Genomic DNA, 17,074 nt, shown 5'->3' with positions numbered 1-17,074 from the left:
ACGCATTTCAAAATTTAAATGAGTTGTCCACTAAACATGCAACTCCTTTCAGTCACTATATTTCCCCCCATGTATAATAATAACCGCTTTACTATACTCGCCACCGGTGCATTAACCACCCCAGCAATGTCGGCAACTGCTCACCCCGAGCTCGCTTGACATAGCCCTACAGACAATCAGTGACTGCTTCAATTTCACTTCAGACAAAACTGACACCTGGAAAAAGTGAGAGCGTTTTGCTACTCTCTGACTTACTCTGGTTGTCTGTTGTGTCAGAAGGAAGTGAGAGTAAAGCAGTCGCTGATTGGCTGCTTGGTTCTCTTGACATAATGTCATTCGAGACTCTGGAGAGCCAGTGCCCTCATCGCTGTAACGGCGCCTGCATTGGATATGAGAACAGCTGTTATTTGCATGGGAAATATGGTGATTGAGAAGAGGTTGTCAGGGTAGAGGACAACCCCTGAAAGAAACTTGCTGACAGCAATTATGAATACTTTGAGGGGAGTATATTTATTATGTATACACACACATGGACAAAATTGCTGCTACCCTTCTGTTAAAGTAAGAAAAACCAACAGTGGCCACTGAAATAACATTTAACTGACAAAACTAATTTTCAATTTAAATAATAAAACTAATGGAAATGACCTGGACAAAAATGATGGTACCCCTAGAAAAGATTGAAAATAGTTTTATCATAGCGATATGAGAAACTAAGTTGTGTCCTGTAATTAGCTTCACAGGTGTCTACAAACCAGTAATCAGTCAACATGCCTATTTAAAGGGTGAAAAGTAGTCAAAGTGCTATTTGGTTTCATGGTGTGTATCACACTGATGTGTATACCACACTAAGGAGAGGAGTTTTCTGAGGTGATTAGAAAGAAAATTCTAGACAAACATGTTAAAGGAAAGTCTTTGAGACCATCTCCAAACAGCTTGATGATCCTGTTTCTACCGTAACTATAGTAACAGGAGGTCATTAGCACTTTGTTGCTCTTAAGTCTTTTAATATTCTAATGCATCCACTTGACTCATAGTCTCCGAGAAATAATGCCTTGGACAAGTTTCTTTATTAAAGCCCCCGTCACACATAGCGATCTCGCTAGCGAGATCCCTGCTGTCACAAGTTTTGTGACGCAACAGCGATCTCACCAACGAGATCGCTGTGTGTGACACTGACCAGCGACTGGCCCCCCTTCCGGGTATGGCTGATCTTCCTGAAATGGCCAGGACATTTTTTTGATCACTGGTCTCCCGCTGGCCAGCACACATCGCTGCATGTGACCGGCGGGAGATCAGCGAGCAGGAGCTGGTAACTAAGGTAAACGTTGGGTTTCTAAGCTGCGCGCAGCGCTTAGAAACCCGATGTGTACCTTATTTACCAGCGCGCTGGTGCAGGGAGTTGGTAACCAAGGTACACATAGGGTTTCTAAGTGCCGTGTGCTGCTTAGAAACCTGATGTGTACCTTGGTTACCAGCTCCCTGCACCAGGGCGCTGGTAGCTAAGGTACACAGTGGGTAACTAAGCGACGTGCGTCGCTTGTTACCCTCCTGTCGCTGGTGCTGATCGCTGGTGAAGCTGCCTATTTAGCAGCTCACCAGCGATCATGTAGCGACACACCAGCAATCCGGACAAGGTCATATCGTTGTCGGGATCACTGGTGCGTCGCTATGTGTGACGGGGCCCTAACCTATAGAGCTTGAACTGCTATAACTGTTTATGGTGTGGACTGTGTTCAGAGATAATTATATTGTTGGAATCTATGACTCATCAGCCATCCAGTATTTATGACCAATTTTCAAGGTGACTGAATCCTATCCTATAGTAGTTAAAATTAGTGCCTAAAATTAGACACCATTATAGTTTTATCGGTGCTCTTTCCAGACGTTTACTCATTGTTACAGTCCAGCTTGGACACTGCTGTGCACACAAATGAGCAACTGCATTCCAAATAGTGAATATTATTATTATTATTTATTTATATAGCGCCATTGATTCCATGGTGCTGTACATGAGAAGGGGTTACATACAAATTACAGATGTCACTTAGAGTAAACAAACTAACAATCATACGAGTAGACTGATATAGAGGGGAGAGAGGACCCTGCCCTTGTGGGCTTACATTCTACAGGATGGCGGGGAAGGAGATAGTAGGTTGGGGGGTTGCAGCAGCTCCAGTGATGGTGAGGCTGTAGCTCCAGTAGTGGTGAGGAGGCAGCGGGGATCATTGCAGGCTGTAGGCTTTCCTGAAGAGATGGGTTTTCAGGTTCCGTCTGAAGGATCTGAGTGGTTGATAGCCGGATGTGTTGGGGAAAAGAATTCCAGAGTATGGGGGCTATTCGGGAGAAGTCTTGGAGGCGGTTGGGTGAGGAGGGAATAAGTGGGGAGGAGAGAAGGAGGTCTTGGGAGGACCAGAGATTACGTGACGACAGATATCGGGAGATTAGTTCAGAGATATATGGAGGAGACAGGTTATAGTTGGCCTTGTGGGTCAGTATTAGTAATTTGAATTGGATACGCTGAGGGAGTGGCAGCCAGTGAAGAGATTTGCAGAGGGGAGAAGCGGAGGAGTAGCGAGGAGAGAGATGAATTATTCGGGCAGCAGAATTAAGGATAGACTGGAGAGGTGCGAGGGTGTTAGCAGGGAGGCCACAGAAAAGGATGTAGCAGTAGTCGAGACGGGAGATGATGAGGGCATGCACAAGTATTTTAGTAGAGTGAGGGTTGAGGAACGGACGGAATCTGGAAATATTTTTGACCTGGAGGCAGCAGGAGGGGAAGAGAGCTTGGATGTGCGGTTTGAAGGACAGGGCAGAGTCAAGGGAATGAATACTCATTATTATTAAACCTTAAATTTAGGCGAGACAATCTTGAAGGTGTTTAAGGCAAAATCATTTCAAAATGTACATTATCCTGTGAAAAGTTTTCTTCTGAATTTTGCTCTGACAAGACAGGCAAGTTACGGTAATTTTTTTTAATGGCAAAGTCTAATAAAAAAAAAAAAGGCGTGCACACCAATTTCTTCCTTTATTCAGAATGGCTGATTGTCATAGTGAAGGAAACATGTCCTAATAATGTCAGCAGGACTGAAGGTTGGTCGGTAAGAATCTAGGCATTCAGACTGTCAAGGTGATGCAATCAGCAGCAACCTGGTGACAGGTACTCTTAAATTTCATCTATTAATAAAAGCACCATGTAGGATCCCTGATGACCTTCCTAAAAGGGCCCAAGTTTCTACTTGTGGGATTCTGGCATGCAAAGCGCGATTCCAAAACTTTCTCTGGACTCTCTCTTGGTGAAAAGGTGCACTAACTGAGCACTGTTGTGTACTTCACAAAGCCGTTTTGGAATGACAACATTGTTAGAGAATTTTCTATGAAGGAGAAGAAAAGGAGCTGGCACCTAAAAAATTATCTATAATAAAATTGAAAAATGTATTTGTCATAAAAAATCAACATGACAAACACAATCTAAAAAATAAATAGGGAAGGGGAGGACGGGGGGGTAAAAAGCCTTACGAGTTTCGCCCAGACATGTCCTTAGTCATTGGTATATATATAGGTATTATTGTTTTAATATTGTCCAACAATTTTAAGAGCTGTCCACTTTTAATGTTTTTTAGTCCACAGACTTGTTCCAGTTTGAAAATCATAAAACCAGCCTTGCTTACCTTCTGCTGCTCCATCACTGCATCTCTACTGCTCATCCAGTCTTTGTTAAATGGCTGCAATTTTGGCATCTCTTCTACAGCACATAACCACTGCAGCCAATTACTGGGCTCAGCGGTCTCATACAACTTATCATGGCATCACCGTTGTGCCAAAGTGATTTGATGCTAACCCATTTGTTTAGTTGCCGTAATTTGGGCCCTTTCTGCCACTCTTTATACAGTATGTGCCCATTTTTCCTACTTTCACCACATAATCTTCGACAACTGACTGTTTGCTTCCCACCTCCTGACCAGTACTCTTGTAGTGAGATAATCAGTGTTATTCATTTTACCGGTCACTAGCTTTAATAGTTTAACTGATCGGTGTAAAGTGAAGATACTGGTTTATATATCTTTGATGACTTTTCTATTTTTGATGACTATATATTTTTGGTGACCATGGTTCATGGACCAGACGCAGGTCTCTGGAGCAAGAAATGGACGTCTTCATAGGCATATATGAGCCTTTTAAGCTCTGATCAGGCTTGTCCATGTATCACGGTTCGTGCTTGACCATGGATGTGTGACTTCAGCCTTAATCATAGAAGGAGGTGCAAGTCGTTAAACCTTTTGGCTTTTAATAACTGTGTACATTGTTTTAGAACTATACTGCATGTTTTTTCTTTTTTTTTTGCGTCTCTTCATTTATATTTGACCTCTGAATGACTGCACTTTTGGGGAAGTGCGAGCAACTGTATCTCAGGCGCTAAACTTGAATGCCTTGACGGCAGGGCAGCTGAAGATTGCTATCATGGAAGCATTGCGTTCAGGCTGCACTGCACACTGGAAACACACATTCAGCATGCTTATTCTGTTACTTCATTGGCAATCGATTTCCATCCTGCACGGGCTCATGTCTTTATTCTACCTTATTCCACTGAATACAAGAATACAGCTTATTGCAGATGGAGAGAAAAGTGAATAAAAAGTAATGATTGCTGCTATATATTGGGAGAAATTAATTAATTTTCTATACAGAGTGTATGTGTAGGGTCTTTTGCACATGTTTGTGTTTTTCATTTTTCCCCACTATAATTGATATCCATGTCACTTTTATCCTGGCAATCTGACAACAAAGGCCAGTGACGATATGGGAAGTTGAAGATACATTTTGGGCCTTTTGTACAGGACCATTATTGTGTAAAAAATCCATTAAGAAAATTAGAGGACACTATTCCATCTATTGGCCAGGGTAAACGTGTAGCGATTGAATTATCAGTGAGAAATTTACTTGTTTGTCGTTGATTGAATCTCTTACAATGAAATAATAATGTTATCTGTCTGCATTATGCTCTGCGGTAAATTGGAATTTCTAACCATTTGCAAGGAAAACAGGAGAAATTACAAGCGATATGAAAAGCAATTTGTCTTTCTAATGGTAAAATTCTTTATAAAGCCAACTGTCTGTCATTTATACAAAGTTATCTTCACGCATAAAATAATCTTTCGGATGGTTGAGTCAACAATTCCTATAAAGTAATTACCTACTATAGAAGCCGTCTATGCTGCTACATTGGGGTCATTAAAGTGTGGTCCAAGTCAGCGTGGACCTCAACGCCGTAGGTGGCATCTAGCGGTGTAATTCTTCTCTCCACAGAGCTCTTCTATCCTAGAATGGTATGTGGTTCTGTAATTGTTCACCAGGAGTGGGTGTCCGGCCTAGTTTACTATGCAGGTTTTTAATTTTTTTATTTGTGCCTGGCATAATCACAATATATTAGCTATGAATGTACTCATTCAACCGCGTCCACATGTGTAGACACTGCTGCGCTCACAACTAAGCTACAGTATGCAATACTAATAATTGGAAACTATGGCTTGAACAGCATTAGGAACGGCATTTATTTTTTTGTATCCATGTCATCTCACCTGGAACATTGTAGAGACTTTGCAAAAAACAAAAAAAAAATGTGAAGCCTCCCAGAATCACAAAACAGTTTTCATATCCACGGAGGCAACAGAAGCCTCCCGGAACCTCGTAGAAGTCAGTGCTTTCTGCTGTGCGTGGCACCAGGATGCTTTGCCATAAGTCTAATCCTTGTGGCCCAGGTGCACATTCACTGGGCAGAGATGGGTGTGACATTTAAAGGAGCATGGTCATATACTCCACGTTGCACATTCACTGGGCGGGGATGTGCCTGTGCATCAATAGAGGGGGTGGAGTTATACAGAGCTCTTGAGTATAGAGGACTACATAGCAGCAGGTTTACTAGTCCTTTTAGTGATGTCCTGATAAAAGTGATTTTATTAAAACTAATGTGTGGCATATTGTTAGAATCAGATCTCTGTCCACATTACACTGGTCTCATATTGGGTTCACCTTATTGTGTATGGCCAATATTCGTTCTGGACTCTGTATATACCTCCACTGTAATTGTGTTTCTATTTGTCCCTGGACATGGCTGCAACCAGGGCTGTGGAGTCGGTAAGCCAAACCTGCGACTCCGACTCCTCAATTTCCCTTACACCGACTCCACGACTCCGACTCCCACATATATTGCTTATATTTAAGTGGAAAATTTATTGTAGTACAATGTGAACATCAGACATTTAATCATTTTTATGATACAATAATCAAGATATTTAGATAGAACATAATATATATTTATTGGAATACAACTTTAGAACACAAAAAACTGTAATAAATTGTAAATATGTAATACACTATGTAATACCGATTACATATATACAGTACAGACCAAAAGTTTGGACCCACCTTCTCATTCAAAGAGTTTTCTTTATTTTTATGACTATGAAAATTGTAGATTCACTCTGAAGGCATCAATACTATGAATTAACACATGTTGAATTATATAAATGACAAAAAAGTGTGAAACAACTGAAAATATGTCTTATATTCTAGGTTCTTCAAAGTAGCCACCTTTTGCTTTGATTACTGCTTTGCACACTCTTGGCATTCTCTTAATGAGCTTCAAGAGGTAGTCACCGGAAATGGTCTTCCAACAGTCTTGAAGGAGTTCCCAGAGATGCTTAGCACTTGTTGGCCCTTTTGATTATTGTTATGCTGTAATGTCTATTGTCTGTACAAATCCCCTCTGAAATGTAAAGTGCTGCGGAACATGTCAGCGCTATAGAAATAAAATTTATTATTATTATTGTCTTCACTCTGCGGTCCAGCTCACCCCAAACCATTTCGATTGGGTTCAGGTCTGGTGACTGTGGAGGCCAGGTCATCTGGCGTAGCACCCCATCACTCTCCTTCTTGGTCAAATAGCCCTTACACAGCCTGGAGGTGTGTTTGGAGTCATTGTCATGTTGAAAAATAAATGATGGTCCAACTAAACGCAAACCGGATGGAATAGCATGCCGCTGCAAGATGCTGTGGTAGCCATGCTGGTTCAGTATGCCTTCAATTTTGAATAAATCCCCAACAGTGTCACCAGCAAAGCACCCCAGACCATCACACCCCCTCCTCCATGCTTCACGGTGGGAACCATGCATGTAGAGTCCATCCATTCACCATTTCTGCGTTGCACAAAGACACGGTGGTTGGAACCAAAGATCTCAAATTTGGACTCATCAGACCAAAGCACAGATTTCCACTGGTCTAATGTCCATTCCTCGTGTTCTTTAGCCCAAAAAAGTCTCTTCTGCTTGTTGCCTGTCCTTAGCAGTAGTTTCCTAGCAGCTATTTTACCATGAAGGCCTGCTGCACAGTCTCCTCTTAACAGCTGTTGTAGCGATGTGTCTGCTGCTAGAACTCTGTGTGGCACTGACTTTGTCTCTAATCTGAGCTGCGATTAACCTGTGATTTCTGAGGCTGGTGACTCGGATGAACTTATCCTCCGCAGCAGAGGTGACTCTTGGTCTTCCTTTCCTGGGGAGGTCCTCATGTGAGCCAGTTTCTTTGTAGTGCTTGGTGGTTTTTGCCACTGCACTTGGGGACACTTTCAGAATTTTCCCAATTTTTCAGACTGACTGACCTTCATTTCTTAAAGTAAGGATGGCCACTCGTTTTTCTTTACTTAGCTGCTTTTTTCTTGCTATAATATAAATTCTAACAGTCTATTCAGTAGGACTATCAGCTGTGTATCCACCAGACTTCTGCACAACACAACTGATGGTCCCAACCCCATTTATAAGGCAAGAAATCCCACTTGTTAAACCTGACAGGGCACACCTGTGAAGAGAAAACCATTTCCGGTGACTACCTCTTGAAGCTCATCAAGAGAATGCCAAGAGTGTGCAAAGCAGTAATCAAAGCAAAAGGTGGCTACTTTGAAGAACCTAGAATATAAGACATAAAGTATTTTCAGTTGTTTCACACTTTTTTGTTAATTATTTAATTCCACATGTGTTTGTTTATATATATATATATATATATATCAAACCTGGGGGGGGCAGAACCTCATACTGCACACCTCAGCTGCTGCAGAATCTCATACTGCACACCCCTACACTTGAAAAATAAAGCCTGCAACTTAAGATGTGGTGATGAATGCAGTCTATTTATTCCAACTATCAATTGATGTTGATGTGTTACTGAAGACGAGCAATACCTGTCCTGGGCGTCCTTTTGGGCAGCTATGAGGTGTACCTGACTGATGCTAAAAAAAAAAGTGTGTTAGTCTGTGTGCTACCCGGCTTTAATTCTTTTTGGTACAGATGAGATATGGATAGACAGATATAGCTAGAGCAGATTTATAATCTGCTTTTGCTATTGAAAACATTATCTATGAGCTCAAAAACCTTTCAGGTGATGCGGTTTTTTAAAAAGCTGATCTGCTTTTGCAGCTGAAAAACGTATCCTCAAAAAACGCAGGAAAAACGCTGTGTGTGAATGTAGCCTTAGATCAGGAATAGAACAGCCATTTATAGGACATTTCATAACTTTCCCAAATTCCTATGAAAAAATATTCAGCACATTCTGCATTGAACTACTGTACCCAATTTATTATATATTTTAGGAGTCGGTCCATTTTATATCGACTCTGACTCCACCAAAATGAGCACCGACTCCACAGCCCTGGCTGCAACAACCGAAATGAAGCCTGCCTTGCCTCCACTGTCGCCTGAATTGTGAGATTGTTTTATGTAGCAAAATGACGCTCTATTTCATGGTTTAGTAATTTCATTTATATCATTCTATTCGCCTGTTAGTCGTATGCTGCAGCATATTTTTCTGCCGTTTCCCCTCTGTTTTCTAACCGGCTGACCTCTTGAATCTTACTTTATTTATAGATGTTTTCCACAGTGCCAGAGATGCCACAGACAAACTCCCAGCTGCATTTGTCTCGTAAAAGGAGCACTGACTCAAAGCCTCCGTCCTGCAGCGAGAGACCCTTAACGCTTTTCCACACAACACATTCCGCAGAGAAAGGTGGGTGTCCCCCAGCGCCCACCCCAATTCAGGATATTGGAAATGTCTGTATTTTGTGTTCTGTGTCGTGACCATAGTACCTGATCACATACTCATCCCTTGCTAACTTGGTGTAGGACAATAGGATCCTAGCTTATGTTACAGGTGACTGCAATCATGTGACCTTTTCTTGACTTGACCAAAATCTAAGCTTAAGGCCGGCGTCACACGGGCGTATAACATTGCCGAGTGCTATCTGATCTGTTCTCTTACAGAACTCGGACCAGTGTTACACTATGGGGCAGTGCAGATCAGCGATTATCTTAGGAAAAATGATAACCCATCCTCAGAATAGGTGACAATCTAATGGAGTGGTGGTGTCTGATCACTGTAAACAGCACCGACCAGCAGAATGGCGCACTTTTTATCCCTTTAGGGGATCGTCCCGAGTGCTGCCCATAAAAAATAAAAATGGACAGCACTCGGGCCAATGATCTTTAAAGAAGCAGTGCAAATGAGCAATCTGCGTGTAAAAAAAACAAACTGAAACATGCAGTATTTTCTTCTATAAATTGGATGAGGCTCACCCATTCAAGTTTATGGGTGCGTATAAAAAAAAAAAATCGGATGCCACATGAAACCACAATAGAGAACCCAATTTTTACTCACACATTGCAATTCTGTAAGATGGGGAAGTGTAACTGGTTCTATAAATCATTAATTGCTTCTGTGCAAAAAAAACACAAAAAAAACACTGCACATGGATGACAAGTGAGAAAAAAATCGCCCCACTTTTCTGGATGATTTTTTATTATTTTTTTTTATACAGTACGCTCATGTGGACCTGGCCTAAGAATGCAGCAGCAGTGTCCATGTTCAGCTGCCACTCCATTCATGCCTTATGGGACCACCCCTGGCCGGGCTGTCGAGAATGATTGGAGCAGCGGTTGGGTAGATGCGTTACTGCTTCATTCTTAAAGGGATACATGTGCCTCTTTCTGCAGATTATGTCTGACCCCCACCAATCTATATGTTATCACGTATGCATCAGATATTTTCACCTGACAACTCCATTTATTACAAGTTTTGATGTCTCTGGGACACATTAGACATTTTTAAAGAATACCTAAGTTGAACCAGAAGGAGCAGTATAAGAGAGTATTTTTTTTTTCTTTTGTGATGATGACATTTCTTGCTAGCTAATTGTCCTAGGATGTCATCAAATCGTCTTCTTTAAGAATTGTTTTCAGCTGAGGTTTGAAAAGTCAAACTCTTTGCATGGCATGACTTTTACAGATGTCTCTACTGCGCAGACATGGGAAGAATTATTAAGATGTTTTCTTGCATGCCTACTTTGGAAATTTCTTGGGTCTCTCGTGAAAGCTGGATTTAATCAGAACTGCTTTTATAATTCAATCTGAAAACAGTCATCAGCCTGGATTGTTTAGACTTTTCATCTCATAGTCTTTTATGATTTTGAAATGACTTGTTTTGTCTGAAACTTATGAAGTGGTTGTCATGTATCGGATGCATTAAAGGGAAGCTTTTACATTGTACATGCAGTCTGGTTTGAGGACGATATAGCAGAATGATATGCAAATTTGCTAGAAAAGATTTGTGTAAATTATTTTATTCTTGAAATCCCTGTTTTTTTTGTATGCATAGGAGTCCAGTGGGTGGTCCTACTTATTGATAGCTTATGCTACATGCACAGTCATACAGGGACGTCGGTCAATCACTGAGTAGGACCAACCACTGGACTCATACATACAAACACCAGGGATTTCAATAAATAAAATGCAAGTTAACCTTAAAATGTTCTCACAAAAATATATCAATTTCTTCCTGTTCTATAACATATTAACATACTGCTAGGCTAGCCGATCAGATACTATTTTCAATATGACAGGTTCCATTTAAAGTGCAACTCAAAGGAGATTTGTACATTTTTGAAGCCAGAACATCTAGAAATTTCCATAAAATGTTAGTGTTGGAGAGGGGATAAATTCATGATTGCAGGGCGTCCAACCACTGGTCCCAGCGATTTCGAGATCATAACTTTGGACCTTTGAGAACAGAGCTCTGCAGCCTTGTACTGAACGAAGCAATGTACGCATGCTCGGCCTCCTCTCCATTCATTGCCTATGGGACAGCCAAGTGCAATGCTCGGCTATTTCCTGCAGTCATATATACAATAAATGGAGTGAATCTTGAGCTTGGACAGGGAATAACTTGCTTGTTTTTTTTTTTTGTTTTTGTTTTTTTTTTTAAAATAACCTTTAAATAGTTGTAACCTGCCTTGGTTCTAACAGGCAAATCAAGTGACTCCTCATTAAAGAGTTGATCATTAATGGACAACTCTGGTTTAATCATTTTCAAGACCTCTTATAAAATGAAAGCAGCATATACTCCCCTAGTCCAGTGACGTTATTCCAGCAATGTCTGAACCGCTGTTCCCGAGAGTGATGAGATTTGGGTCACGTGTTGGCTGCAGCTAATGAGCGACCTCTTGTCAACTGCACCCTTTACTATTTCATCAGAGCGGACGACCACCCTGATGGAATATTAGTGATCTGTAGGCAAAGGGTGGTCCCACTCGTTGGCTGCAGATGGCACATGACAAGTCACCTCCTGGAACAGTGGGGCTGACCTCACTGGATTGGAGCCGCTGCAGGTGTTGGGTGTTGACTTTTTTTTAATATAATTCAGTTCAAGTAGTGAACAAAACTTTAACGAAGCTCTGCTTCTTAGGATTTTCTGCCTGAAAAATCCACAAAACAAAAAATAATAAAAAACTAAGGTCCTGATTCATAATTTGCATTGTTTTTATATTTTTTACAGTCACTTTTTTGTCTTGTACTATTCATTGCCTTTTCTTGTGCCATACACTTCAAAATGGCACACGTGCTTCATGAGTTTCAGCCAATATCAAAAATGCTCTTTTTTTTTTGTTTTGACCCATTTCTGCAGCTTACTAATGCAAAAGTTTCACATTCAGAAAATAGCACAGAAATATCTGGCATTCATGAACTCTCTTCAGGGAGGTGGGGACCTCAAGTACAATTGTGCCAAATTGTTTGACTTTTCAAATAAACCTGTTTCAGGAAATAAATGAGAAATTTGGAAAAGCCACATTGACATACAAATCAGAAAACGTCATAAATGTCAACTTTGATCCTTTAATGAAGAGCGCCTTACATGCAGAAAGCTCATCTGGAGCAGTAGAATGGAGCAGGCTTAGGAGCTGAGCCAGCTGTGTTATTCAGCTATCATCTGCTACCGTCAACCGTTTACAGCATGCCACCCTGGGTATGCAATTTTCCAACTCCCCATTGGCTCCACCGCAATGTCTGTAAACAGTGTGGCTTTCATAGGATACCTTGATTTGTACTACATACAGCAATACTGTGGCCGTTCTCCAGTTCAAATCCCCTGGAGATATCGAAATACAAAAAGAATATAAAATGTAGTTTTTTCCCTAAAATTATGTAATCAAAACCTTCATCTCCCAATGCCAAAAACAAAACTTCACAAAGCTCCTTTGACCAAAAATTAAAATGTTACCGGACTGGGAAAATGGTGGCATAAGTTATTTTTTTTTTTATACATTTCAGACTTTTTTTTTTTTCCCCATTACTACTACTAGTACTACTATTATCATTCTGACCTGAATCGTATTTCTAGGGCAATTATACTGCACAGTGAATGGCATAAAAACAAAAACTCATGGCGGAAATTGAGTTTTTTTATTTTTACGCAATTTTACAGCATTTTGAATCATTACCTATTTTACTGAACATTATATGGTAAAAATAATACTGTCATTCAAAAGTAAACACATGCTGCAAAAAACAAGCCATCATATGACTATTTTGGCGGAAAAGTAAAAAAGTTTGGGCTCTTGGAAGAAGGGGAGGAAAAAACTAAAACAAAAAATTGCTCCATCCTTAAGGTCCATATTGCTTGATGAATTTGTCACAAATCAAAAAGTTACTAATGGAGACGTTTTCATGCCAAAATAGCTGGCAAAAATGAATCGGGCCCCAAATGTTGGCACTTTAGTTTATTAGTAGAATAGCCTGAATGATAGATATGTAACCTCTTTCTCCACATGGAATAAAGCGTTATCATTAAAATCAATGTGAACCTTAGTGAAAGCGTGTTTGAAGCAGCTTTTTATGTGAATTTTATAGCAGAATGTGAATCATCATTTCTGAAACTGGTTTTTGGATGTTTTTACAAATGTCAGTGCTTAGTCATTGGTGAGAATTTTTAAACTGTGTTTTAAACGCCAATCTTAAAAAAAAAAAATAAATAAATTAAAAAAAATAAAGCTCACTGGAGTTAGATGTGCCTAATGCATTAAAAGGCACACCCCACTTAATAGGTTAGGTACATCTCTGGCTAATACGGCAGCCAATTGGGCTGCTGAAGGTTTTCACTATAATTTACACCAATTTCTGGCATAAATTGCAGTATATTTCCTATAATGTCCGCCCTCTTCTTAGAAAAGGAAGAAGTAAAAAGGTTGTAATGTTGCTTGATCATGCCAGGTGCCATAATTTGTGACCTTAAAGCAGAAAACTAGTAATAATTTTCCCCACTCGGTCACTAAGGCTACTTTCACACATCAGGTTTTCGGCGTCAGGCGCGATCCGGCGTCGTGCCGGAATGCCGGATCCGGCAAATGTTTTGTAAAACCTGATGTGCCGGATCCGGTTTTCTGCCGGATCCGTCTTGTTCTTGACAGACAAAACCGGATCCGTCTCATCCGGTTCATCCGTTTTTCTATCCGTTTTTCGACGGATTACGCCGGATCTGGTTTTTAAAATTGACCCTTGTGGCCTTCCGAACGGGATTGGCTACTGGAAAACTATATATAGCATGTTCCTACAGCCCTTCTTTGACAGGTTGTAGAGGAGAAAGTGCAGGTTGGAGAGAAGAGCAAGTTACTGGCGAAGATGGATGTTGTCATTGGAAATATTACCACTAGAAGTTCTGTGACGGTTTCAGTAATGAGGGACAATTTTGCACTATACTTTGTCACCTCAAGGCAGAGTACACTGGCAGGATGACAGAGTGTGAAAGATTTGTGCCCTAACCAAACTTGTGTACCTTCTGGACCAACAGTATATACCTTTGCCAACCAAAGTTGGCTATCTTGTCATGGTCTTACTATTTTTAGCTTTAGGCCACAGGTGTGTACCTGGTTGTGTTTTATGCAAAGTATTTCACCTTTTAACAAAAGTTGTGTACATTGTTAGGAAATCACCAACAATAAACACAACTTTTCAGGTGAAATACTTTGCTTCAAACACAACCAGGAACACAACTGTGGCAAAAAGCTAAAATTTACCCACAGTTATATACCTGGTTTTGAATACCTTTTTACCTTTTAAATACCCTGTATTTAACCTTTTTTTTAAACATATTTCGCCGCAGAAAGAAATGACAGACAACCAGTGTAAACAATAATTTAACTTTTATTTAAAATATTTTTTTTTGTGTAAACTGTTTTTAAAGTTAAAAAAACTTTTTTTAATAAAGGTTTGAAACCAACCAAATGGGCATTTTTATTACAAAAAAAACATAACTCGGTGTAGTGTGGGGTGGAAATACTGCTGGAGGGGCTGCGGGACACTTCGACAATGGGAGTGTGGAGAGAGGACTGGGATCGTGGTGGGGAAGGAACAGTTAGAGGTGATGGTGTGGAAAAAGCTACAGAATGGGTGGACATGTGGGAGGCAGAAGAGGTGGTGGGCGGTGGAGTGGAGGGTTGGGCAGGGACTGTAGGAGCAGATGATGTTGATGGAAAGTTGTATGGGGAAGGAGTTTGGTACGGGGAAGGAGTTTGGTACTGGGCAGGTTGCTGGAAGTGGGGAGATGTCTGGTACTGGGGAGGTTGCTGGTACTGGGAAGGTTGCTGGTACTGGTGAGGTTGCTGGTATGTAATAGGAGGGGGAGGATGGAAAGTGGCTGGAGGGGGTGCAGATGTAATAGGAGGGGGTGGATGGAAAGTGGCTGGAGGGGGTGCAGATGTAATAGGAGGGGGAGGATGGAAAGTGGCTGGAGGGGGTGCAGGTGGAGGAACTACAGTGGTGGGAGGTGGAGGTTGGGAGGTAACCTGCTGTAGAGCACCGTGGCACGAATGCATTACATGCATCTGCTGGGTAGGAGATAGTGTTGCCATGCGCTCCACAACAGACCTGAAAAAGGTGTGGTTTGGCGAAGATCTTGCTTCTGAATGCATGGTTTGCAGAAGTGTCTTCACCTCCAGAATGCTGGAGTTGATCTGCTGAAAGCCTGCGGAGATTTGCTCTGACAAGACTTTTAGACAGTTCTGGAAAGATGCATTCAGATGCAAGAACTCTGGCGCATAAGTCTTTTCCTGACCCCTCTGCCGCTGCCGCCCAGTACCCGCAGGTGTACTAGAGGTGGCAGGGGCAGAAGGGTGGGGTAAAGGGAAAGCGATCTCCTCACCAGCAGCTTCATGTAATGTAGGCGGCCACGATGCTCCTGTGCTGGTGGATGGGACAGATGGGTCGAATGTGTGGGAAGGCTGGGAAGGTGCAGATGTACCGGGGCGGTCGAAGTGTCCCTCGGTGCCGGTCTCCTCAGGGATCGCCTCAGAAGGGTCCAATCGTGCAGGCTCCCGAGTGCTGCTCACCGTGCTGTGGAATAAAGAGAAAAAAAAACAATTAAAATACTGACATGGTATGGCCCTGGCTATAAAAAAAAAGTTACATCTAACATTTTTTTTCACATGTGGTGTGTAATATTTACCTTCTAGTGACCATTGTTTCCCGGAGGAACGACAGGGCTTGTGCGTACTTGTACTTGCTCCTGCGTCCTCCAGATCCACTCGGGGCCCGCATCTCTTTATTGAACTCCTTCTTGAAACGATCCCTCACAGACCACCACCGATTCACAATTCTGTTCCCTGAAACGAGAAAGGAGTGGGTAGTATACAACATCAGTGTTTCACAAACTCCAGTCCTCATGGTCCCCAGGGGTCATGTTTTCAGGATTTCCATAGTAAATAGAAATCCTGAACACATGATCCGTGGGGACCACGAGGACTGGAGTTCGGGAAACACTGGTTTACATCAAGCAACCGGTACTGTATATACTTCGCTCTTTAATCTGGGCCCGAACATCGAGGTCCTCCCAGCGGCCCACAAGGAGCGAACAGATTTCCTCCCAGAGTCGTCGGGTAACGATAAGGTCAGCGTGGCGGCGGTCAGCCATATTCCAGAGCTGCTCCCTTTCTCTGACGAGATCGATGAGGTGGTCCACATCGAGTCCTCCATCCTCACCGTCAGAGTCGGGAGCACGCTGTGAAGGCTGTTAAAGAAAAAGACAAAAATAACATAATTAGCCTCCACAAAAGAAATGAAATAAAAAGTGCAAAAAAACAAAGCAAAAATATTTAGACTTACACGCTGGTGACCGCCGCGTTGCTGTCGCCGACGACCCTGGGAGGCACTGCGAGGACCTCTTGGCCGAGCACCAGATTGGGAAGACTAGAGAAGAAAACAAAAAATGTTATGTCTTTGGATGTAGGCATTTGTTTGCTGTGTGTGGTCTGCAGAACATTGTTTTCTATGTCTTGTGTGTAGTGTGATGTTGTGTTTCTGCGTTTGATGCAAAAAACGTACCAATTGTGAGCCCACTCCAGGTGTCTGTCCACCCCTTCCTTCTTCTTCTGGGAGCTCCTCTTCATCTTGTGAATCCTGTTTTGAAATAAAAGGCAATGAATAGACATATATTACAGAGATGATGGATTTTGGAAATAAAAACTTACCGTCAAACGCTGACGATGCGAGGGAGGGCTCCCAGAAGATGATGTGCTGTCTTCCTGGTGGCCACACTCCATGCCTGTGGGTGGTGTTCCAGCTGCAGCCATTGCTGCTGCTGCTGCTGCTGCTGCATTTATTGGGCGGCTGTTGAATAAAGAGAAACAAAGGGCCAATGAATATCTTGATATTCAATAGCCCTAGTTTGGAGGAATGGGGGATTTGATAATTACCGTCTCTCATCTGCT

General features: G+C 41.8%; 1 protein-coding gene across 5 annotated transcripts in view; it reads left to right on the top strand.

Annotated features, from left to right (window-relative positions):
• ARHGAP26 (Rho GTPase activating protein 26) overlaps positions 1 to 17,074 on the top strand; it is a 605,933-nt gene that overhangs the window by 378,083 nt on the left and 210,776 nt on the right. For 4 of the 5 annotated variants that reach the window (XM_073573730.1, XM_073572997.1, XM_073572737.1 and 1 more), the window contains exon 19: positions 8,913 to 9,051. In XM_073573730.1, the coding sequence (XP_073429831.1) occupies positions 8,913 to 9,051 (139 nt within the window). Of the gene's footprint in view, positions 1 to 8,912; positions 9,052 to 10,326; positions 12,668 to 17,074 lie in introns of those variants that run through there. The other variant, XM_073574405.1, reaches the window with a different exon arrangement.

Source organism: Dendrobates tinctorius, unplaced genomic scaffold, assembly GCF_039654945.1.
Source record: "Dendrobates tinctorius isolate UK_male_01 unplaced genomic scaffold, ASM3965494v1 ptg000001l, whole genome shotgun sequence".
Taxonomy (NCBI): domain Eukaryota; kingdom Metazoa; phylum Chordata; class Amphibia; order Anura; family Dendrobatidae; genus Dendrobates; species Dendrobates tinctorius.
Note: the sequence above shows the minus strand (reverse complement) of the source record. Positions and strands in the feature narration are given on the sequence as shown.